This window comes from Oncorhynchus masou, unplaced genomic scaffold (assembly GCF_036934945.1).
Source record: "Oncorhynchus masou masou isolate Uvic2021 unplaced genomic scaffold, UVic_Omas_1.1 unplaced_scaffold_2195, whole genome shotgun sequence".
NCBI classification, from domain to species: domain Eukaryota; kingdom Metazoa; phylum Chordata; class Actinopteri; order Salmoniformes; family Salmonidae; genus Oncorhynchus; species Oncorhynchus masou.
In genome coordinates this window covers 42,627-67,451 of record NW_027008671.1, presented here as the reverse complement: position 1 = coordinate 67,451, position 24,825 = coordinate 42,627, and the positions used below count along the sequence as shown (strand labels likewise).

The window sequence follows — 24,825 nt, the reverse complement described above, 5'->3', positions numbered from 1 at the left end:
ATATGAGTTATGTTATACTCACAGACATAATTCAAACAGTTTTAGAAACTTCAGAGTGTTTTCTATCCACCAGTAATAATATTATGCATATATTCTCATCTGGGACTGAGTAGGAGGCAGTTCACTCTGGGCACGCCTTTCATCCAAAAGTGAAAATGCTGCCCCCTAGCATCAACAGGTTCTTAATATCTTGTGGAAATCACGCAGTTCTGCCTCCAGGTCAAGATTCATGACAAACATCAACCTGCGACTGTTTGTTTTCACAATTAACATGCCTTTTCTTGTTTCAATTATGTTTTATTATGAAAAATACAATATCTTTTTGTATACTTGTACAACTAAATGAACTAAAATCACATTTTATTTGTCACATACACATGGTTAGCAGATGTTAATGCGAGTTTAGTGAAATGCTTGTGCTTCTAGTTCCGACAATGCAGTAATAACCAACGAGTAATCTAACCTAACAATTTCACAATTACCTTATATACACAAGTGTAAAGGGATAAAGAATATGTACATAAACATACATGAATGAGTGATGGTACAGAGCGGCATAGGCAAGATGCAGTAGATGGTATAGATTACAGTATATACATATGAGATGAGTAATGTACGGTATGTAAACATTATATTAATTGGCATTGTAAAGTGGCTAGTGATGCATTTTTTTCCATAATTTTCCATCAATTCCCATTATTAAAGTGGCTGGAGTTGAGTCAGTGTGTTGGCAGCAGCCACTCAATGTTAGTGGTGGCTGATAAACAGTCTGATGGCCTTGAGATAGAAGCTGTTTTTCAGTCTCTCGGTCCCAGCTTTGATGCACCTGTACTGACCTCTCCTTCTGGATGATAGCGGGGTGAACAGGCAGTGGATCGGGTGGTGATGATGCACCTGTACTGACTTCGCCTTCTGGATGATAGCGGGGTGAACAGGCAGTGTCTCGGGTGGTGATGATGCACCTGTACTGACCTCTCCTTCTGGATGATAGCAGGGTGAACAGGCAGTGGATCAGGTGGATGTTGTCCTTGATGATCTTTATGGCCTTTCTGCGACATCAGCAGTGTATGTGGAGCGTAGGTCCATATATAATTGTACTATTTGTTATTCAACATAAAAGACGTACAACAAATGATCACATTGGTATTTTAACGGTGTTATTATTTAAATTGTTTACATTTAAGAGTTTAATTGTTTAAACAGAGGATACATCTAAAACAGTATAAAACAAGTGCAGTATGTTCTGAGAATGTTACTTTAACGTCAACTCATAACGTCACACTATAACTTCATGGGAGTCTTGTGGAAAGACTGCATGTTGTTTTGGGGGGATTGAGTGACGTCTTCATCAACATTTGCAGAATATTCCTGTAATATTTTCACCTCTTGTCAGACGCCAACAGTCTAGTCGGCTGCAGACATTCATAAGGAGTTCTAGTAGTTTATTTGCCATTTGCAGGTATTAAAAGTAATACATACATTGTAATTCCTTGTTGGATCTCTCTCACATATAAGACAGTACATACCAGAGGAGGCTGGTGAGGGGAGGATGGCTCATAATAATGTCTGGAACAGAGTGAATGTAATGGAACGCATGGAAACCACGTGTTTGATACCATTCCACTTATTCCCCTCCAGCCATTACAAGCCTGTCCTCCCCAATTAAGGTCCCACCAACCTCCTTTGGTACAAACACAAACAGTAAAATATATCATAAAAAATGCAAAGTGGTGAAAGATCAGAAAAGGAACCAAAAGGTTCAGTCATGTTCTAATAGTCTGATGAAAACAGTTTAGGTTGATGATTTAACAGGCAGATAGAACTGGGATAGAAGCTGTTCTAGAACCTGTGATCCAGAAACTGCTCGGCAACCACTGGTCCTCACGAGACTGGTGCCCTGCATGGCTATTTCTCCATTGGATTTTTTCAGGTGAAGTGATATCTGTGTTTGTAGGACCGCTTAGTGATGGAATAATGTGTCTGTTTGTCCAGAAATGATGGTCCTCATTTGAAGGTCCTGTGTCAAGGTCCTCACAATTATAGGAAGACGTGTGTGTGTGTGTGTCCAGTGTGTGTGTGTGTGTCCAGTGTGTGTGTGTGTGTGTGTGTCCAGTGTGTGTGTGTGTGTCCAGTGTGTGTGTGTGTGTGTGTCCAGTGTGTTTGTGTCCAGTGCTTGTATCCAGTGTGTTTGTGTGTCCAGTGTGTGTGTGTTTGTGTGTACAGTATGTGTGTGTGTGTGTATGAGTCCAGTGTGTGTTTGTGTGTGTGTGTCCAGTGTGTGTGTGTGTGTGTCTGTGTCCAGTGTGTGTTTGTGTGTGTGTGTCCAGTGTGTGTGTGCCTGTGCGTGCGTGTGTGTGTGTGTGTGTGTCTGTGTCCAGTGTGTGTGTGTGTGTGTGTGTCTCGTGTGTCTCTGTGTGTGTGTGTCCAATGTGTGTGTGTGTCCAGTGTGTGTGTGTGTGTGTGTGTGTGTGTGTGTGTCCAGTGTGTGGGTGTGTGTCCAGTGTGTGTGTGTGTGTGTGTGTTTCCTGTGTGTGTGTCAGTATGTGTGTGTGTGTTTGTGTCATGTTATTATTTACAGGGACACTGAGGAGTCATAATCAAACCCAAACCCTGGATAAAGGGGCTCAGTGAATGTGGAGGTGAATGTGATCAGGTGGGTCAGTGTGTCAGAGGAGGCTCTATAGAAGGACAGAGTGCCGGCTGGCCAGTCCAGATACACTCCTACTCTGTGGGAGCTGGAGGAGGGGACGTCTATGAGAGTCCGATTATTATTGTGCCAGGCAGAGTAACTGTTGTCAGAGCAAGTCAGACACCAGGACTTGTCATTGTATCCAAGCCAACAGTCGATACCCCTTCCTCTCCTGTTGATTCCTTTATATGTTACTCCTATATCTGCCCTCCCACTCCACTCTACCTCCCAATAACAGCTCCCAGTCAGACCCTCTCTACACAGCACCTGTCTACAGTCCTCAAATCTCTCTGGGTGATCAGGAAATGGCTGCTCCTCTCTCCTACATGTCACCTTTCTGTTCTCCTCAGACAGAGAGAGGAGTCTGTTTACTGTGTTTAGGTCCAGTGTGAGATCACAGACATCTGATGGATGAAACCAGACACAATATTAGAAATCATCATCATTCACATTAAAATGTTAACTCACTTTTCACCAATTCATTTAATGTAGATGTTTCTAGGTATCAAAAGGAGAAGTTAAGGTAACTTTAGACTTGTTGAATGATCATATGTTATACTGTATGGTAATATAAAACACACTTCTTCCCATTAATTGCACACACACTCACACACAAACACACACACACACACACACACACACACACACACACACACACACACACACACACACACACACACACACACACACACACACATTGTCATATCAACTCTTTGTAAACTTTGGTGTCCCTGATTTCTGCTTCTGTATAACTACAGCTGATATTTAATATGACCAAGTCAGTAATGATGTTGGTCTTTGACTTTGACTTAACTTGAATTAAGACTTATTCTTAGTCATATTCTTCACAGCAGTCAACACTCACATTTTCTAAGTCCAGGTTTCATTGTGTACTCTCCACCATGTTCCACACTGTAGCAGTAAGCAGAAGAACAGACAGTCATTGAGGGATACACCTGAATGCACACACACACACACACACACACACACACACACACACACACACACACACACACACACACACACACACACACACACACACACACACACACACACACACACACACGCACACACACTCGGATATATAGCTTGTAACTTCAAGAAAATGTTTGTCTGTGTGTGAGTGTGTGTCCAGTGTGTGTGTGTGTGTGGAGACTCACACACTGGAGACACACACACACATACTGGAGACACACACACACACACACACACAAACACACTGGAGACAAGTTAGTTAGCTGTATAGTAGTAGGCTAGTCTAGTTTAGGGGTGTTTTTGGTTAGTTAGTTAGCTGTATAGTAGTAGACTAGTCTAGTTTAGTGGTGTTGTGGGATATTTGTTTCTTTCCCAGCTCAGCCCCTTTACCGTGTGTTTAAAATAAACCCTGAGTGTTTGACGGTAATTTAGTTGTCTGTGGTTTTTTGTTCTCATTGTTACTTTTTCACTATTACGATATGCATACGTTATGTTACACACTAACAGGACACACACACAGGACACTGGCCACACACACACAGTCAGCATATAACTTTGTCCAAGTGGTGGTAAGAATGTTTGTCTTAACTAGCCTAATAACTCCAACATGTCTGATATGAACATTGACATAAACCCTCTACATACTTGAGTTTCTCCAGTCTGCAGTGTGGATCCTCCAGTCCAGCAGAGAGCAGTCTGACTCCTGAGTCTCCTGGGTGATTGTAGCTCAGGTCCAGCTCTCTCAGGTGTGAGGGGTTTGACCTCAGAGCTGAGACCAGAGAAGCACAGCCTTCCTTTGTGACTAGACAGCGTGACAGCCTGCAAAGAGTCAAATCATATTAAAAGCACACTGCTAGGAAAGGAATAGAAAGACCAGAGAGAGATGGTACTCCATTTCCGGTCACAACTTGCAGACTTGTTTACGTGTTGCTGTGCGTTTTGTTGCCAACCTACTTTGCTACCTAACAACTTTACGGTTTTTACTGTTTAATTACGTTTATATTTTAGTTTTTTTTCCCCCAACTTTTTGATTCCGGATGCTTTATCTGGACATGGTTCGTCAGGACCTCCAACAACCGGAGCTAAGTAGTTACATGATGCCTTCTAATTGCAGTCACTGTACTCATAATATACAGGAGAACGATCGCCTTACGGCGAGGATAGCTGTGCTATAAGCCCAGCTTCAGATGCAATCGTTAGGCAGGGTAATTTCAGTGTAGGAAAGGATGAAACAATGTCTGTGCCACCAGTAAGTATAGATAGTAGTATGAATCCCCTGGCACAGTCCCTGCAGCCGGACAACTTTCTCACGGTTTCTGGAAGGAAATGCTGTAGGAACGCTCAACCGGTGTCGCTCATTCAGCCGACAGAAACTTTCAACCGGTTTTCCCCATTAAGCAGCGAGTCGGAGTCAGAGACCGACTTCTCTGGTCTCTACTACTCCCGTTACGGGGTCTGAGACGCCGAAGCTTCCCACCATTAGCTCTGACAAATTGAAAACTATAGTTTTTGGCGACTTCTTTACCCGTGGTTTTAGACTGAAAACGAATCATCCAGCGATCATACACTGTTTACCAGGGGGCAGGGCTACCGACAGGTTAAGGCTCATCTGGAGATGGTGCTGGCTAAAGCTAAAACTGCCGAGTGTAGAGAGTATAGAGATATTGTTATCCACGTCGGCACCAACGATGTTAGGATGAAACAGTCAGAGATCACCAAGCGCAACATATCTTCTGCATGTAAATCAGCTAGAAAGATGTGTCGGCATCGAGTAATTGTCTCTGGCCCCCTCCCAGTTAGGGGAGTGATGAGCTCTACAGCAGTCTCACAACTCAATCGCTGGTTGAAAACTGTTTTCTGCCCCTCCCAAAAGATAGAATTTGTAGATAATTGGTCCTCTTTCTGGGACTCACCCAGAAACAGGACCAAGCCTGACCTGCTGAGGAGTGACAGACTCCATCCTAGCTGGAGGGGTGCTCTCATCTTATCTACCAACATAGACATGGCTCTAACTCCTCTAGCTCCACAATGGGTGCAGGCCAGGCAGCAGCCTGTAAGCCAGCCTGCCAGCATAGTGGAGTCTGCCACTAGCACAGTCAGTGTAGTCTCCTCAGCTATCACCATTGAGACCGTGTCTGTGCCTCGACCTAGGTTGGGCAAAACTAAACATGGCGGTGTTTGCCTTAGCAATCTCAGTGAAATAAAGACCTCCTCCATTCCTGTCATTATTGAAAGAGATCATGATACCTCACATCTCAAAATAGGGCTACTTAATGTTAGATCCCTTACATCAAAGGCAATTATAGTCAATGAACTAATCACTGATCATAATCTTGATGTGATTGGCCTGACTGAAACATGGCTTAAGCCTGATGAATTTACTGTGTTAAATGAGGCCTCACCTCCTGGCTACACTAGTGACCATATCCCCCGTGCATCCCGCAAAGGCGGAGGTGTTGCTAACATTTACGATAGCAAATTTCAATTTACAAAACAAAAAACGCCATTTTCGTCTTTTGAGATTCTAGTCATGAAATATATGCAGCCTACTCAATCACTTTTTATAGCTACTGTTTACAGGCCTCCTGGGCCATATACAGCGTTCCTTATTGAGTTCCCTGAATTCCTATTGGACCTTGTAGTCATAGCAGATAATATTCTAATCTTTGGTGACTTTAACAACACTGTCATCTCAGATTTTCAAAATATGCTTTTGAACCATAGAAATTGACTAATTTGTGTAAGAGTATGCAAAGCTAGCATAGCATTTTGAGTAGCATTTAGCACGCAACATTTTCACAAAAACCAGATAACCAAATAAATAAAATCATTTACCTTTGAATAGCTTCTGATGTTTTTAATGAGGAGACTCTCAGTTACATACCAAATGCGCAGTTTTTCCTGAAAGCGTCTGTGTGTAGGAGAAATCGTTCCGTTTTCTACATTGCGTCTGGCTACCGAAACGAACCGAAAATTCAGTCACCTACAACGTAAAACTTTTTCCGGATTAACTACATAATATCGACCGAAACATGGCAAACGTTGTTTGGAATCAATCCTCAAGGTGTTTTTTCACATATCTCTTCATTGATATGCAGTTCGTGGAAGCTTGCTTTCCTCTCTGTATCCCATGGAAAAATACTGGCAGCTGTCTTTTGCGCACCAATTTCGGCGCAGGACACCGGGCGGACACCTGGTAAATGTGGTCTCTTATGGTCAATCTTCCAATGATCTGCCTACAAATACGTCACAATGCTGCAGACACCTTGGGGAAACGACAGAAAGGGCAGGCTCATTCCTCTCGCATTCACAGCCATATAAGGAGACAATGGAAAACAGAGCCTCAAAAATCCTGCTCATTTCCTGGATGCCGTCTCATCTTGGTTTTGCCTGAAGCTCACGTTCTAGGGCACGCACAGAAAATATCTTGGTATTTCTGGACACGTCAGAGTGTTTTCTTTCGAATGCTATCAATTATATGCATAGTCGAGCATCTTTTTGTGACAAAATATCTTGTTTAAAACGGGAACGTTTTTCATCCAAAAATGAAATAGCGCCCCCAGAGCATCAACAGGTTAATATTCACATGGAAACGTCCACAGACCCACTCCAAAAGGCTTTCGGAGCCATCATCGGGGTTTTGTCCATCATGTCTCTGGACCCACTCACTGTCACAGTCATACTCTGGACCTAGTTTTGTCCCATGGAATAAATGGATCTTAATGTTTTTCCTCCTAATCCTGGACTATCAGACCACCATTTTATTACATTTGCAATTGCAACAAATAATCTGCTCAGACCCCAACCAAGGAACATCAAAAGTCGTGCTATAAATTCACAGACAACACAAAGATCCCTTGATGTCCTTCCAGATTCCCTCTGTCTACCCAAGGATGCCAGAGAACAAAAATCAGTTAACCACCTAACTGAGGAACTCAATTTAACCTTGCGCAATACCCTAGATGCAGTTGCACCCCTAAAATCTAAAAACATTTCTCATAAGAAACTAGCTCCCTGGTACACAGAAAATACCCGAGCTATGAAGCAAGCTTCCAGAAAATTGGAACGCAAATGGCGCCACACCAAACTGGAAGTCTTCCGACTAGCTTGGAAGGACAGTACCGTGCAGTACCGAAGAGCCCTTACTGCTGCTCGATCATCCTATTTTTCTAACTTAATTGAGGAAAATAAGAACAACCCGAAATTCCTTTTTGATACTGTCGCAAAGCTAACTAAAAAGCAGCATTCCCCAAGAGAGGATGGCTTTCTCTTCAGCAATGATAAATTCATGAACTTCATTGAGGAAAATATCATGATTATTAGAAAGCAAATTATGGACTCCTCTTTAAATCTGCATATTCCTTCAAAGCTCAGTTGTCCTGAGTCTGCACAACTCTGCCAGGACCGAGGATCAAGAGAGATGCTCAAGTGTTTTAGGACTACATCACTTGACACAATGATGAAAATAATCATGGCCTCTAAACCATCAAGCTGCATACTGGACCCTATTTCAACAAAACTACTGAAAGAGCTGCTTCCTGTGCTTGGCCCTCCTATGTTGAACATAATAAATGGCTCTCTATCCACCGGATGTGTACCAAACTCACTAAAAGTTGCAGTAATAAAGCCTCTCTTAAAAAAGCCAAACCTTGGCCCAGAAATATAAAAAAAAATCGGCCTATATCGAATCTTCCATTCCTCTCAAAAATGTTAGAAAAGACTGTTGCTCAGCAACTCACTGCCTTCCTGAAGACAAACAATGTATACGAAATGCTTCAGTCGGGTTTTAGACCCCATCATAGCACTGAGACTGCACTTGTGAAGGTGGTAAATGACCTTTTAATGGCATCAGACCGAGGCTCTGCATCTGTCCTTGTGCTCCTAGACCTTAGTGCTGCTTTTGATACCATCGATCACCACATTCTTTTGGAGAGATTGGAAACCCAAATTGGTCTACATGGACAAGTTCTGGCCTGGTTTAGATCTTATATGTCGGAAAGATATCAATTTGTCTCTGTGAATGGTTTGTCCTCTGACAAATCAACTGTAAATTTCGGTGTTCCTCAAGGTTCTGTTTTAGGACCACTATTGTTTTCACTATATATTTTACTTCTTGGAGATGTCGTTCGAAAACATAATGTTAACTTTCACTGCTATGCAGATGACACACAGCTGTACATTTAAATGAAACATTGGGGAGGCAGTGTAGCCTAGTGGTAAGAGCATTGGACTAGTAACCGAAAGGTCCCCAAGCTGAAAAGGTACAAAATCTGTCATTCTGCCCCTGAACAGGCAGTTAACCCACTGATCCTAGGCTGTCATTGAAAATAAGAATTTGTTCTTAACTGACTTGCCTAGTAAAATGAAGGTAAAAAGCAACAACAAAAAACATGGTGAAGCCCCAAAATTGCCCACGCTAGAAGCATGTGTTTCAGACATAAGGAACTGGATGGCTGCAAACTTTTTACTTTTAAACTCGGACAAAACAGAGATGCTTGTTCTCGGTCCCAAGAAACAAAGAGATCTTCTGTTGAATCTGAAAATTAATCTTAATGGTTGTACAGTCGTCTCAAATAAAACTGTGAAGGACCTTTGCGTTACTCTGGACCCTGATCTCTCTTTTGAAGAACATATCAAGACAATTTTCAAGGGCAGCTTTTTTCCATCTTCGTAACATTGCAAAAATCTGAAACTTTCTGTCCAAAAATTATGCAGAAAAATTCATCCATGCTTTTGTCACTTCTAGGTTAGACTACTGCAATTCTCTACTTTCCGGCTACCCGGATAAAGCACTAAATAAACTTCAGTTAGTGCTAAATACGGATGCTAGAATCCTGACTAGAACCAAAATATTTGATCATATTACTCCAGTGCTAGCCTTCCTACACTGGCTTCCTGTCAAGGCAAGGGCTGATTTCAAGGTTTTACTGCTAACCTACAAAGCATTACATGGGCTTGCTCCTACCTATCTCTCTGATTTGGTCCTGCCGTACATACCTGCACGTACGCTACGGTCACAAGACGCAGGCCTCCTAATTGTCCCTAGAATTTCTAAGCAAACAGCTGGAGGCAGGGATTTCTTCTATAGATCTCAATTTTTACGGGATGGTCAGCCTACCCATGTAAGAGACGCAAACTCGGTCTCAACCTTTAAGTCTTTACTGAAGACTCATCTCTTCAGTGGGTCATATGATTGAGTGTAGTCTGGCCCAGGAGTGGGAAGGTGAACGGAAAGGCTTTGGAGCAACGAACCGCCCTTGCTGTCTCTGCCTGGCCGGTTCCCCTCTTTCCACTGGGAGTCTCTGCCTCTAACCCTATTACAGGGGCTGAGTCACTAGCTTACTGGGACTCTTTCATAACGTCCCAGGGAGGGGTGCGTCACTTGAGTGGGTTGAGTCACTGATGCGATCTTCCTGCCTGGGTTGCCCCCCCCCCCCCCCGACCCCTCCTGTCTCAGCCTCCATTATTTATGCTGCAGTAGTTTGTGTCGGGGGGCTAGGGTTAGTTCGTTATATCGGGAGTACTTCTCCTGTCCTATTCGGTGTCCTGTGTGAATTTAAGTGTGCTCTCTAATTATCTCTTTCTCTCTTTCTTTCTTTCTCTCTCTCGGAGGACCTGAGCCCTAGGACCATGTCTCAGGACAACCTGACTCTTTGCTGTCCCCAGTCCACCTGGCCGTGCTGCTGCTCCAGTTTCAACTGTTCTGCCTTATTATTATTGGACCATGCTGGTCATTTATGAACATTTGAAAATCTTGGCCATGTTCTGTTATAATCTCCACCCGGCACAGCCAGAAGAGGACTGGCCACCCCACATAGCCTGGTTCCTCTCTAGGTTTCTTCCTAGGTTTTGGCCTTTCTAGGGAGTTTTTCCTAGCCACCGTGCTTCTACATCTGCATTGCTTGCTGTTTGGGGTTTTAGGCTGGATTTCTGTACAGCACTTTGAGATATCAGCTGATGTACGAAGGGCTATATAAATACATTTTATTTGATTTGAAAATACATTTGATTTGATTTGGTATTCTTTGGTGGTGAAAATATCGGCAGTGTATTTTTTAAGCATTTTCAGATACATCAGTGTCCTGAAACCTGCCATATCTATTCATAACTTAATGTATCATTATTAGAAATGACAAATGGTCAAAGTATTGCCTGCAGATAGAAACATGTATAGTACAAATATTTGAGTAGACTGAACAGACCCGTTTAGAAAGCAGAATCAGGCAAAAGACAGACAGTGAGGTATCAGATTTAGATTGTATTGAGTATACATCAGATTTAGATTGTATTGAGTTTACAGTCCACAGCATATATATTTTGAAAGTGAAGTTAACATTTTAAATGTGACTCTACACTCCAACATTTTGGATTTGAGATCAAATGTTTCATATGAGGTGACAGTATATAATAACACCTTTTATTTGAGGGTATTTTCAAACATATCTGTTTCATGTTTTGACATTTTTGAAAACATATATATTTTACTTTTATTTTACTAGGCAAGTCAGTTAAGAACAAATTCTTACTTTCAATGATGGCCTACGAACAGTGGGTTAACTGCCTGTTCAGTGGCAGAACAACATGAAAAGTACTTTATGTATCTAATTGAAGACGTTCTAAGTATTCTGACCAGTTAATTTATATTATTAAAGTAGTCAAAAGATTAATAAAGAAGTTAACTTGTTGTATTTGCAGTTTTTTTTGTTTATGTTGTGTTTTGCCCAATAATAAAATAGGTGGATGTTGACTGGAGTCATTTTCTGTCTAAGTGAGAAGATAACATGTTTCTAAACACTACAAAAGCAATCCTGATGATCTCTTGATTAAGAAAAATCATGGATGAATCATGAAAAGGTGCAAGGTGACCGGAAACATGACCGAATACAAACAGTGTAACTATTCCCTCCGCAAGGCAAACAAACAAGCTAAGCGTCAGTATAGAGACAAAGTATAATCTCAATTCAACGGCTCAGACACAAGAGGTATGTGGCAGGGTCTACAGTCAATCACGGATTACAAAAAGAAAACCAGCCCAGTCATGGACCAGGATGTCTTGCTCCCAGGCAGACTAAATAACTGTTTTGCCCGCTTTGAGGATAGTACAGTGCCACTGACATGGCCCGCAACTAAAACATGCGGACTCTCCTTCACTGCAGCCGACGTGAGGAAAAGATTTAAACGCGTTAACCCTCGCAAGGCTGCAATCCCCAACCGCGCCCTCAGAGCATGCGCAGACCAGCTGGCTGGTGTGTTTACGGACATATTCAATCAATCCCTATCCCAGTCTGTTGTTCCCACATGCTTCAAGAGGGCCACCATTGTTCCTGTTCTCAAGAAAGCTAAGGTGACTGAGCTAAACAACTACCGCCCCATAGCACTCACTTCCGTCATCATGAAGTGCTTTGAGAGACTAGTCAAGGACCATATCACCTCCACCCTACCTGACACCCTAGACCCACTCCAATTTGCTTACCGCCCAAATAGGTCCACAGACGATGCAATCTCAACCACACTGCACACTGCCCTAACCCATCTGGACAAGAGGAATACCTATGTGAGAATGCTGTTCATCGACTACAGCTCGGCATTTAACACCATAGTGCCCTCTAAGCTCGTCATCAAGCTCGAGACCCTGGGTCGCGACCCCGCCTTGTGCAACTGCGTACTGGACTTCCTGACAGGCTGCCCCCAGGTGTTGAGGGTAGGCAACAACATCTCCACCCCGCTGAGCCTCAACACTGGGGTCCCACAAGGATGCGTTCTGAGCCCTCTCCTGTACTCCCTGTTCAACCACGACTGCGTGGCCATGCACGTCTCCAACTCAATCATCAAGTTTGCGGACGACACAACAGTGGTAGGCTTGATTACCAACAACGACGAGACGGCCTACAGGGAGGAGGTGAGGGCCCTCGGAGTGTGGTGTCAGGAAAATAACCTCACACTCAACGTCAACAAAACTAAGGAGACGATTGTGGACTTCAGGAAACAGCAGAGGGAACACCCCCCTATCCACATCGGTGGAACAGTAGTGGAGAGGGTAGTACGTTTTAAGTTCCTCGGCGTACACATCACAGACAAACTAAATTGGTCCACCCACACAGACAGCATAGTGAAGAAGGCGCAGCAGCGCCTATTCAACCTCAGGAGGCTGAAGAAATTTGGCCTGTCACCAAAAGCACTCACAAACTTCTACAGATGCACAATCAAGAGCATCCTGTTGGGCTGTATCACCGCCTGGTACGGCAACTGTTCCGCCCACAACCGTAAGGCTCTCCAGAGGGTAGTGAGGTCTGCACAACGCATCACCGTGGGCAAACTACCTGCCATCCAGGACACCTACACCACCCGATGTCACAGGAAGGCCATAAAGATCATCAAGGACAACAACCACCCAAGCCACTGCCTGTTCACCCCGCTATCATCCAAAAGGCGAGGTCAGTACAGGTGCATCAAAGCTGGGACCGAGAGACTGAAAAACAGCTTCTATCTCAAGGCCATCAGACTGTTAAACAGCCACCACTAACATTGAGTGGCTGCTGCCAACACACTGACTCAACTCCAGCCACTTTAATAATGGGAATTGATGGGAAATGATGTAAAATATATCACTAGCCACTTTAAACAATGCTACCTAATATAATGTTTACATACCCTACATTATTCATCTCATATGTATACATATATACTGTACTCTATATCATCTACTGCATCTTTATGTAATACATGTAACACTAGCCACTTTAACTATGCCACTTTGTTTGTATATACTTTGTATATACTGCACTCAATACCATCTACTGTATCTTGCCTATGCTGCTCTGTACCATCACTCATTCATATATCTGTATGTACATATTCTTTATCCCCTTACGCTTGTGTCTATAAGGTAGTAGTTTTGGAATTGTTAGCTAGATTACTTGTTGGTTATTACTGCATTGTCGGAACTAGAAGCACAAGCATTTCGCTACACTCGCATTAACATCTGCTAACCATGTGTATGTGACAAATACAATTTGATTTGATTTGATTTGAAAATTGATTAGTGAGAAAGTTACAGAGGCCACATCAAAACATGCTAACCTCTCACCATTAACAATAACAGAGGCTACATCAAAACATGCTAACCTCTCACATTTACATTACATTTAAGTCATTTAGCAGACGCTCTTATCCAGAGCGACTCACCATTAACAATAACAGAGGCTACATCAAAACATGCTAACCTCTCACCATTAACAATAACAGAGGCTACATCAAAACATGCTAACCTCTCACCATTAACAATAACAGAGGCAACATCAAAACATGCTAACCTCTCACCATTACCAATAACAGAGACTACAACAAAACATGCTAACCTCTCCCCATTACCAATAACAGAGGCTACAACAAAACATGCTAACCTCTCACCATCACCAATACCAGATGCTAAAAAAAACATGCTAACCTCTCACCATTACCAATAACAGAGGCTACATCAAAACATGCTAACCTCTCACCATTACCAATTACAGAAACTACAACAAAACATGCTAACCTCTCACCATTACTAATAGCAGAGGCTACAACAAAACATGCTAACCACTCACCATTACCAATAACAGATGCTGCAACAAAACATGCTAACCTCTCACCATTACCAATAACAGAGGCTACAACAAAACATGCTAACCTCTCACCATTACCAATAACAGAGGCTAAATCAAAACAAACTAACCTCTCACCATTAACAATAACAGAAGCTACAACAAAACATGCTAAACTCTCACCATCACCAATAACAGAGACTACAACAAAACATGCTAACCTCTCACCATTACCAATAACAGGGGAGGTTAGCATTTATTCTGATCTTTGTGCCTCTCAAGACTCATTCCTGATTATTCATAACCATGGTAGCATCCACATGAATGTTGAAGTGTTCAGAAACATATTCTATTCTTACTGACAATACAAGTGAAGTGACTCCAAAATGACAGGACATTATTCAGCTTTCAATTTCTATTAGGAAAAACAACATCCAAATCACAACCAAGAAAAACTGCAAATTCATTCAACAAGATGTAGAATCACAAGATTGATGTAATCACTGCAGGCATATAATATGGGACCCAATACTAAACTTATGACTACTTTAATGCACTATAAGTGAATATGTTTTCAAGTGGGAGAACTAGATACATAAAGTGCTTTCCTTTCTTAACAGTAACACAGCTATGTATGAAAATAGCCTAAAAAAAAAAAGTTGACATTCTGTACTGTTGCCTAATACGAAACATTATATCTCAAATCCAAAATGCTAGAGCATAGCACCAAATGTAAAACTGTAAGATTCACTGTCCAAACACATATGGTGTGGACTATGTGTGTCTGGTAAACACATGTGGATCTGGTGAACAGTTATCACTTGTTGACCAACTACAGGAATACTGACCTCAGAGTCTCCAGTTTACAGTGGGGATTCCCCAGTCCAGCAGAGAGCAGCTTAAGTCCTGAATCCTTCAGGTCATTGTTACTCAGGACCAGCTCTCTCAAGTGTGAGGGGTTTGACTCCAGAGCTGATACCAGAGAAGCACAGCCTTCCTCTGTGACTCCACAGCCTGACAGCCTGCAAAGAGTCAAATCATATTAAAATAACACTGCTATTCTTTGGAGGTGAAAATAGTGGCAGTATATTTAATCAACGTATTCAGATATACCGTGGGGCAAAAAAGTATTTAGTCAGCCACCAATTGTGCAATTTCTCCCACTTAAAAAGATGAGAGAGGCCTGTAATTTTCACCATAGGTACACTTCAACTATGACAGACAAAATGAGAAAAAAATCCAGAAAATCACATTTTAGGATTTTTAATGAATTTATTTGCAAATTATGGTGGAAAATAAGTATTTGGTCAATAACAAAAGTTTATCTCAATACTTTGTTCTGTACCCTTTGTTGGCAGTGACAGAGGTCAAACGTTTTCTGTAAGTCTTCACAAGGTTTTCACACACTGTTGCTGGTATTTTGGCCCATTCCTCCATGCAGATCTCCTCTAGAGTAGTGATGTTTTTGGGCTGTTGCTGGGCAACACGGACTTTCAACTCCCTCCAAAGATTTTCTATGGGGTTGAGATCTGGAGACTGGCTAGGCCACTCCAGGACCTTGAAATGCTTCTTACGAAGCCACTCCTTCGTTGCCCGGGCGGTGTGTGTCATTGTCATGCTGAAAGACCCAGCCACGTTTCATCTTCAATGCCCTTGCTGATGGAAGGAGGTTTTCACTCAAAATCTCACGATACATGGCCCCATTCATTCTTTCCTTTACACGGATCAGTCGTCCTGGTCCCTTTGCAGAAAAACAGCCCCAAAGCATGATGTTTCCACCCCCATGCTTCACAGTAGGTATGGTGTTCTTTGGATGCAACTCAGCATTCTTTGTCCTCCAAACATGATGAGTTGAGTTTTTACCAAAAATGTATATTTTGGTTTCATCTGACCATATGACATTCTCCCAATCTTCTTCTGGATCATCCTCATGCTCTCTAGCAAATTTCAGACGGGCCTGGACATGTACTGGCTTAAGCAGGGGGACACGTCTGGCACTGCAGGATTTGAGTCCCTGGCGGCGTAGTGTGTTACTGATGGTAGGCTTTGTTACTTTGGTCCAGCTCTCTGCAGGTCATTTACTAGGTCCCCCTGTGTGGTTCTGGGATTTTTGCTCAATGTCCTTGTGATCATTTTGACCCCGCGGGGTGAGATCTTGCGTGGAGCCCCAGATCAAGGGAGATTATCAGTGGTCTTGTATGTCTTCCATTTCCTATTAATTGCTCTCACAGTTGATTTCTTCAAACCAAGCTGCTTACCTATTGCAGATTCAGTCTTCCCAGCCTGGTGCAGGTCTACAATTTTGTTTCTGGTGTCCTTTGACAGCTCTTTGGTCTTGGCCATAGTGGAGTTTGGAGTGTGACTGTTTGAGGTTGTGGACAGGTGTCTTTTATACTGATAACAAGTTCGAACAGGTGCCATTAATACGGGTAATGAGTGGAGGACAGAGGAGCCTCTTAAAGAAGATTTTACAGGTCTGTGAGAGCAAGAAATCTTGCTTGTTTGTAGGTGACCAAATACTTATTTTCCACCATAATTTGCAAATAAATTCATAAAAAATCCTACAATGTGATTTTCTGGATTTTTTTCTCATTTGTTTCTGTCATAGTTGAAGTGTACCTATGAGGAAACTTACAGGCCTCTCTCATATTTCTAAGTGGGAGAACTTGCACAATTGGTGGCTGACTAAATACTTTTTTGCCCCACTGTATCAGTGTATCACTGAAACCTTCCATATCTATTCGTAAATTAATGTATCATCATTAAAAATGACAAATTATCAAAGTATTGCCTGCAGATAGAAACATGTACAGTACAAATATTTGAGTAGACTGACCAGACCAGTTTAAAAAGCATCATCAGTCAGAAGACAGACAGTGAGGTATCAGATTTAGATTGCATTGAGTATACAGTCCACACCATATTTTATTTTGACAGTGAAGCTAACATTTTAAATGTGGCTCTATATGCCAACATTTTGGATTTGAAATCAAATGTTTCATATGAGGTGACAGTATCTAATGTCACCTTTTATTTGAGGATATTTTAATATATATCTGTTTCACCATTTAGAAAAATAAAAGCAATTTATGTATCTAGTCCCCCCATTTGAAGAAGTCATAAGTATTCTGACCACTTCACTTATAGTGCATTAAAGTAGTCAAAACTTTAGTATTTGGTTGTAAACTCATTGGTTGCATTTGTAGTTTGTTTTGGTTGTGTTTTGGGTTGTGTTTTGCCCAGAGAGTAGATAACATGTTTCTGAACAATAATAAATGAATCCCGACGATGCAATTATTAAGAAAAATCATGAACGAGTCATGCATAATAATTAGTGAGAAAGTTACAGAAGCTACAACAAAATATGCTAACCTCTCACCATTACCAATAACAGAGGCTACAACAAAACATGCTAACCTCTCACCATTACCAAGAACAGAGGCTACAACAAAACATGCTAACCTCTCACCATTACCAATAACAGAGACTACAACAAAACATGCTAACCTCTCACCATTACCAATAACAGAGGCTACAACAAAACATGTTAACATCTCACCATTACCAATAACAGAGACTACAACACAAAATGCTAACCTCTCCCTATTACCAATAACAGAGGGGGTATGATCTTTGTACCTCTGTAACTTTCTCATTCATCATTATTCACGATTCATCATGATTATTCATAATCGTGGTAGCATCCACATGAATGTAGAAGTGTTCAGAAACATATTCTATTCTTACAGACAATACAAGTGAAGTGACTCCAAAATGACAGGACATAATTCACAATTCAGTTTCTATTAGGAAAAACATGATCCAAAACACAACTAAAACTAACTGCAAATTCATTCAACAAGTTTGTAGAATCACAAGATTGATGTAATCACTGCAGGCATAGAATATGGGACCCAATACTAATCTTATGACTACTTTAGTGCACTATAGGTGAATATGTTTTCAAGTGGGAGAACTAGATACATAAAGTGCTTTCCTTTCTTAACAGTAACACAGCTATGTATGAAAATAGCCTCAAATTAAATTAAAGGTGACTTTACTAATATGAAACATTATATCTCAAATCCAAAATGCTGGAGCAGCAAATGTAAAACTGTAAGCTTCACTGTCCAAACACATATGATGTGGACTATGTGTGCTGGTAAACACATGTGGATCTGGTGAACAGTTGTCACTTGTTGACCAACTACAGGAATACTGACCTCAGAGTCTCCAGTTTACAGTGGGGATTCCCCAGTCCAGCAGAGAGCAGCTTCAGTCCTGAATCCTTCAGGTCATTGTTACTCAGGACCAGCTCTCTCAAGTGTGAGGGGTTTGACTCCAGAGCTGATACCAGAGAAGCACAGCCTTCCTCTGTGAATCCACAGCCTGACAGCCTGCAAAGAGTCAAATCATATTAAAATCACACTGATATTCTTTGGTGGTGAAAATAGTGGCAGTATATTTTTTCAACATATTTAGATATATCAGTGTCCTGAAACCTTCATATCTATTTGTAAATTAATGTATCATCCTTAAAAATGACAAATTATCAAAGTTTTGATTGGAGATAGAAACATGTATAGTACAAATATTTGAGTAGACTGTCCAGACCAGTAAAAAGCAATATCAGTCAGAAGACAGACAAAGAGGAATCAGATTTAGATTGTATTGAGTATACAGTCCACACTATATCTATTTTGACAGTGAAGTATCAGATTTAGATTGTATTGAGTATACAGTCCACACTATATCTATTTTGACAGTGAATTATCAGATTTAGATTGTATTGAGTATACAGTCCACACCATATCTATTCTGACAGTGAAGCTAACATTTTAAAAAGGCTTCAGAATAATAGTAGAGAGAATGATTTATTTCAGCACATTTCCAGAGTGTCAAAAGTTTACATACACTCAATTAGTGTTTGATAGCATTGCCTTTAAATTGTTTAACTTGGGTCAAATGTTTTGGGTAGCCTTACACAAGCTTCCCACAATAAGACGGGTGAATTTTGGCCCATTCCTCCTGACAGAGCTGGAGTAACTGAGTCAGGTTAGTAGGCCACCTTGCTCACACACACTTTTTCAGTTCTGTCCACAAATGTTCTATAGGATTGTGGTCAGGGCTTTGTGATGGCCACTCCAAAACCTTGACTTTGTTGTCCTTAAGCCATTTTACCACAACTTTGGAAGTAATATTCAGGTCATTATCCATTTGGACGACCCATTTGTGACCAATCTTTAACTTCCTGACTGATGTCTTGAGATGTTGCTTGAATATATCCACATAATTTTCCCTCCTCATGATGCCAACTATTTTGTGAAGTGCACCAGTCCCTCCTGCAGCAAAGCACCCCCACAACATGATGCTGCCACCCCAGGGCTTCACGGTTGGGATGGTGTTATTCGGCTTGCAAGCCTCACCCTCTCACCATTACCAATAACAGAGGCCAGAACAAAACATACTAACCACTCACCATTACCAATAACAGAGGCCAGAACAAAACATACTAACCTCTCACCATTACCAATAACAGAGGCTACAACAAAACATGCTAACCTCTCACCATTACCAATAACAGAGACTACAACAAAACATGCTAACCTCTCACCATTACCAATAACAGAGGCTACAACAAAAAATGCTAACCTCTCACCATTACCAATAACAGAGACTACAACAAAACATGCTAACCTCTCACCATCACCAATAACAGAGGCGACAACATAACATGCTAACCTCTCACCATTACCAATAACAGAGGCTACAACAAAAAATGCTAACCTCTCACCATTACCAATAACAGAGACTACAACAAAACATGCTAACCTCTCACCATCACCAATAACAGAGGCTACAACAAAACATACTAACCTCTCACCATTACCAATAACAGAGGCTACAACAAAACATGCTAACCTCTCACCATTACCAATAACAGAGACTACAACAAAACATGATAACCTCTCACCATTACCAATAACAGAGGCTACAACAAAACATGCTAACCTCTCACCATTACCAATAACAGAGACTACAACAAAACATGATAACCTCTCACCATTACCAATAACAGAGACTACAACAAAACATGCTAACCTCTCAACCTTTACCAATAACAGAGGCTACAACAAAACATGCTAACCTCTCACCATTACCAATAACAGAGACTACAACAAAACATGATAACCTCTCACCATTACCAATAACAGAGGCTACAACAAAACATGCTAACCTCTCACCATTACCAATAACAGAGACTACAACAAAACATGCTAACCTCTCACCATTACCAATAACAGAGACTACAACAAAACATGATAACCTCTCACCATTACCAATAACAGAGGCTACAACAAAACATACTAACCTCTCACCATTACCAATAACAGAGGCTACAACAAAACATGCTAACCTCTCACCATTACCAATAACAGAGACTACAACAAAACATGATAACCTCTCACCATTACCAATAACAGAGGGGGTCTGATCTTTTTGCCTCTGCAACTTTCTCATTTGTCATAATTTACGATTCATTCATGATTATTCATGATAATGGTAACATCTACATGGATGTAGAAGTGTTCAGAAACATCTTCTATTCTTACTGACAATACAAGTGAAGTGACTCCAAAATGACAGGACACTATTCACCATTCAGTTTCTATTTGGAAAAACATCATCTAAAATACAACCAAGACAAACTGCAAATGCATTCAACAAGTTAGTAGAATTACAAGCTTGATGTAATCACTGCAGGCAAGGAATATAGGACCAAATACAAAACTTATGAATACGTTAATACAATATGAGTGAATATGTCAGAGTAATTATGACTTTTCAAATGGGAGAACTACATACATAAAGTGCTTTCATATCTGATAATACTGACCTCAGAGTCTCCAGTTTACAGTGGGGATTCTCCAGTCCAGCATAGAGCAGTTTCACTCCTGAATCCTTCAGGTCATTGTTACTCAGGTCCAGCTCTCTCAGGTGTGAGGGGTTTGACTCCAGAGCTGAGACCAGAGAAGCACAGCCTTCCTCTGTGACTCCACAGCCTGACAGCCTGACAAAGAGATCATCATGACTTCACAAACACACTGTTAATTTAACACCAGTAGTGTAGAAGGACAATGACATATGCATTTGGTTTATTGTCCCAAACAGCATATCGTTTAATCTTTCATCTCCTAGAATTGTATGGTCATATTACTAAACTAACCTGAAAATCAATGCATTTATTCAATATGTTTTTCAATGTAATATTATACACATATTATAATACATATTTTCTCTTAACTGACTATTTCTTCCTGATGATTAGTTCTTATATGTCATTTTATTTACTCACAGAACAGCTCTGGAGGCTTTGACCACTGGCAGCAGCCTCAGAAGACCTTCCTCTGATCTGGAGTATTTCTTCAGGTCAAACACATCCAGCTCCTTTTCTGAAGTCAGCAACACAAAGACCAGAGCTGACCACTGTGCAGGTGACAGGTTGTCTCTAGAGAGACTTCCTGATCTCAGGTAGCTTTGGATCTCCTCCACTAGAGAATGGTCATTCAGTTCATTCAGACAGTGGAACAGATTGATGCTCCTCTCTGGAGAGGGATTCTCCCTGATCTTCTCCTTGATGTACTTGACTGTTTCTTCATGGGTCTTTGAGCTGCTTCTTGTCTTTGTCAATAGACCTCGTAAGTGCTTCTGATTGGACTCCAGTGAGAGGCCCAGTAGGAAGCGGAGGAAAAGGTCCAGGTTTCCCGTCTCACTTTGGAAGGCTTTATTCACAGCACTCTTGTAGAAATTAATTGAAGACTCATCTTTTGTTTGCAGTTTGTCCATTAGATTCTCATTGTTGTTGATGAATGAGAGGAACACATATACAGCAGCCAGAAACTCCTGAATGCTCAGATGAACAAAGCAGTACACCTTGTCCTGGTACAGCCCACATTCCTCTTTAAAGAGCTGTGTGCACAATCCTGAGTACACTGAGGATTCATTGACATCAATGCCAGCCTCTTTCAGGTCTTCTTCATAGAAAATCAAATTGCATTTCACAAGCTGCTGAAAAGCCAGTTTTCCCAGTGACAGAATGCTCTCTTTATTCCAGTGTGGATCTGTCTCTTCTTCCCCAAGATACTTTTCATTCTTCTGTTTGGTATGAAACACCACAAGGTGTGTGTACATCTCAGTCAGAGTCTTGGGCATCTCTTCTCTCTTATGTTTCAGCATGTGTTCAAGGACTGTTGCAGAAATCCAACAGAAGACTGGAATGTGGCACATGATGTGGAGGCTCCTTGATGTCTTTATGTGTGAGATGATTCTGCTGGCCAGGTCCTCATCAATGAATCTCTTCCTGAAGTACTCCTCCTTCTGTGGGTCATTGAACCCTCGTACCTCTGTCACCTGGTCAACACACCCTGAAGGGATCTTATGGGCTGCCGAAGGTTGGGTAGTTATCCAGAGGAGAGCAGAGGGAAGCAGATTTCCCTTGATGAGATTTGTCAGCAGAACATCCACTGAGGTTGACTCTGTGACATTACAACAGATCTTGTTCTTCTGGAAGTCTAGGGGCAGTCGGCACTCATCCAGACCATCAAAGATGAACAGAACTTTGTACTTGTTGTAGTTGGAGATTCTTGATTCTTTGGTTTCCATTGAGAAGTGTTTGAGAAGTTCAATGAACGTGTGTTTATCATCTTTCATCAAATTCAGCTCCCGAAAAGGGAATGAAAATACAAATTGGACATCCTGATTTGCTTTTCCTTCAGCCCAGTCCAGAATGAACTTCTGCACAGAGACTGTTTTTCCAATGCCAGCGACTCCCTTTGTCAGCACAGTTCTGATACGTTTGTCTTGTCCAGTTAAGGGTTTGAAGATGTCGTTACATTTGATTGCAGTCTCTGGTCTTGCTTGTTTCCTGGTTGTTGTCTCAATCTGTCTCAGCTCATGTTCATTATTGACCTCTCCTGTTCCACCCTCTGTGATGTAGGGCTCTGTGTAGATCTTATTGAGAAGTGTTGGGTTTCCTTGTTTAGCGATCCCCTCAAATACACATTGAAACTTCTTCTTTAGATTAGATTTGAGTTCACGTTGGCAAATCACAGCAGGATCATCTGAATCTAGAAATAACACAGAGGATATTAATATTACGTCTGTTTTAATGTCTACAGTATTGTAGGACTGTTATAAAGTTTAAATTATAATCATTTATTATCTTAATTGACTGTATACATCTGTACATGTTTTCATAATGCATGACAGACTGGTTTGACTGATTATATTATTATTGGTATCATTGATGGTATTATTAATGTTCTCTCTCTCTCTCTAAATGAATCAACACAACACATCCCTGCTTCTTGATGAGGTAAAAAGCTGTTGTGTTGTTGGACTTTAAGAATTTGAAATATACTTATTCATGTCACTGAGGGAATTTAGAGGGTCTACAACAGAAGGTAATGGGTATCTATAGTAGGAAGGTATATAGTGGTTGGTCTACACCAGAAGGTAATGGGTATGTGTACGAGGAAGGTATATAGTAGAGGGTCTACACCAGAAGTTAACGTTATAGGAGGAAGGTATATAGTGGAGGGTCTACACCAGAAGGTAATGGTTAACTATACTAGGAAGGTATATAGTAGAGGGTCTACACCAGAAGGTAATGGGTATCTGTAGGAGGAATGTATATTGTTGAGGGTCTACACCACAAGGTAATGGTTTTAGGAGGAAGGTATATAGTGGAGGGTCTACACCAGATGGTAATGGGTATAGGAGGAGGGTATATAGTGGAGGGTCTACACCAGCAGGTAATGGGTATAGTAGGAGGGTATGTAGTGGAGGGTCTACACCAGAAGGTAATAGGTATCTGTATGAGGAAGGTATATAGTGGAGGGTCTACACCAGAAGGTAATGGTTATAGGAGGAAGGTATATAGTGGAGGGTCTACACCAGAAGGTAATGGTTATAGGAGGAAGGTATATAGTGGAGGGTCTACACCAGAAGGTAATGTGTATCTGTAGGAGGAAGGTATATAGTGGAGGGTCTACACCAGAAAGTAATGGTTATCTGTAGGAGGAAGGTAGATAGTGGAGGGTCTACACCAGAAGTTAATGGTTATAGGAGGAAGGTATATAGTGGAGGGTCTACACCAGAAGGTAATGGTTATCTGTAGGAGGAAGGTATATAGTAGAGGGTCTACACCAGAAGGTAATGGGTATCTGTAGGAGGAAGGTATATAGTGGAAGGTCTACACCATGAGTTAATGGTTATAGGAGGAAGGTATATAGTGGAGGGTCTATACTAGAAGGTAATGGTTGTAGGAGGAAGGTATATAGTAGAGGGTCTACACTAGAAGGTAATGGTTGTAGGAGGAAGGTATATAGTAGAGGGTCTACACCAGAAGGTAATGAGTATCTGTAGGAGGAAGGTATATAGTAGAGGGTCTACACCAGAAGTTAATGGGTATCTGTAGGAGGAAGGTATATAGTGGAGGGTCTACACCAGAAGGTAATGGGTATCTGTAGGAGGAAGGTATATAGTGGAGGGTCTACACCAGAAGGTAATGGT

General features: G+C 41.4%; 1 protein-coding gene across 2 annotated transcripts in view; it reads right to left on the bottom strand.

Annotated features, from left to right (window-relative positions):
• Nucleotides 1-276: 276 nt before the first annotated feature.
• LOC135533072 (NLR family CARD domain-containing protein 3-like) overlaps nucleotides 277-24,825 on the bottom strand; it is a 35,137-nt gene continuing 10,588 nt past the window's right edge. For both annotated transcript variants that reach the window (XM_064960460.1, XM_064960462.1), the window contains 7 exons: nucleotides 21,608-23,378; nucleotides 21,149-21,322; nucleotides 18,474-18,647; nucleotides 15,099-15,272; nucleotides 4,310-4,483; nucleotides 3,555-3,601; nucleotides 277-3,093 (listed from right to left, as the gene is read on the bottom strand). In XM_064960460.1, the coding sequence (XP_064816532.1) occupies nucleotides 2,573-3,093; nucleotides 3,555-3,601; nucleotides 4,310-4,483; nucleotides 15,099-15,272; nucleotides 18,474-18,647; nucleotides 21,149-21,322; nucleotides 21,608-23,378 (3,035 nt within the window). In that variant the 3' untranslated portion in view covers nucleotides 277-2,572. The remainder of the gene's footprint in view (nucleotides 3,094-3,554; nucleotides 3,602-4,309; nucleotides 4,484-15,098; nucleotides 15,273-18,473; nucleotides 18,648-21,148; nucleotides 21,323-21,607; nucleotides 23,379-24,825) is intronic.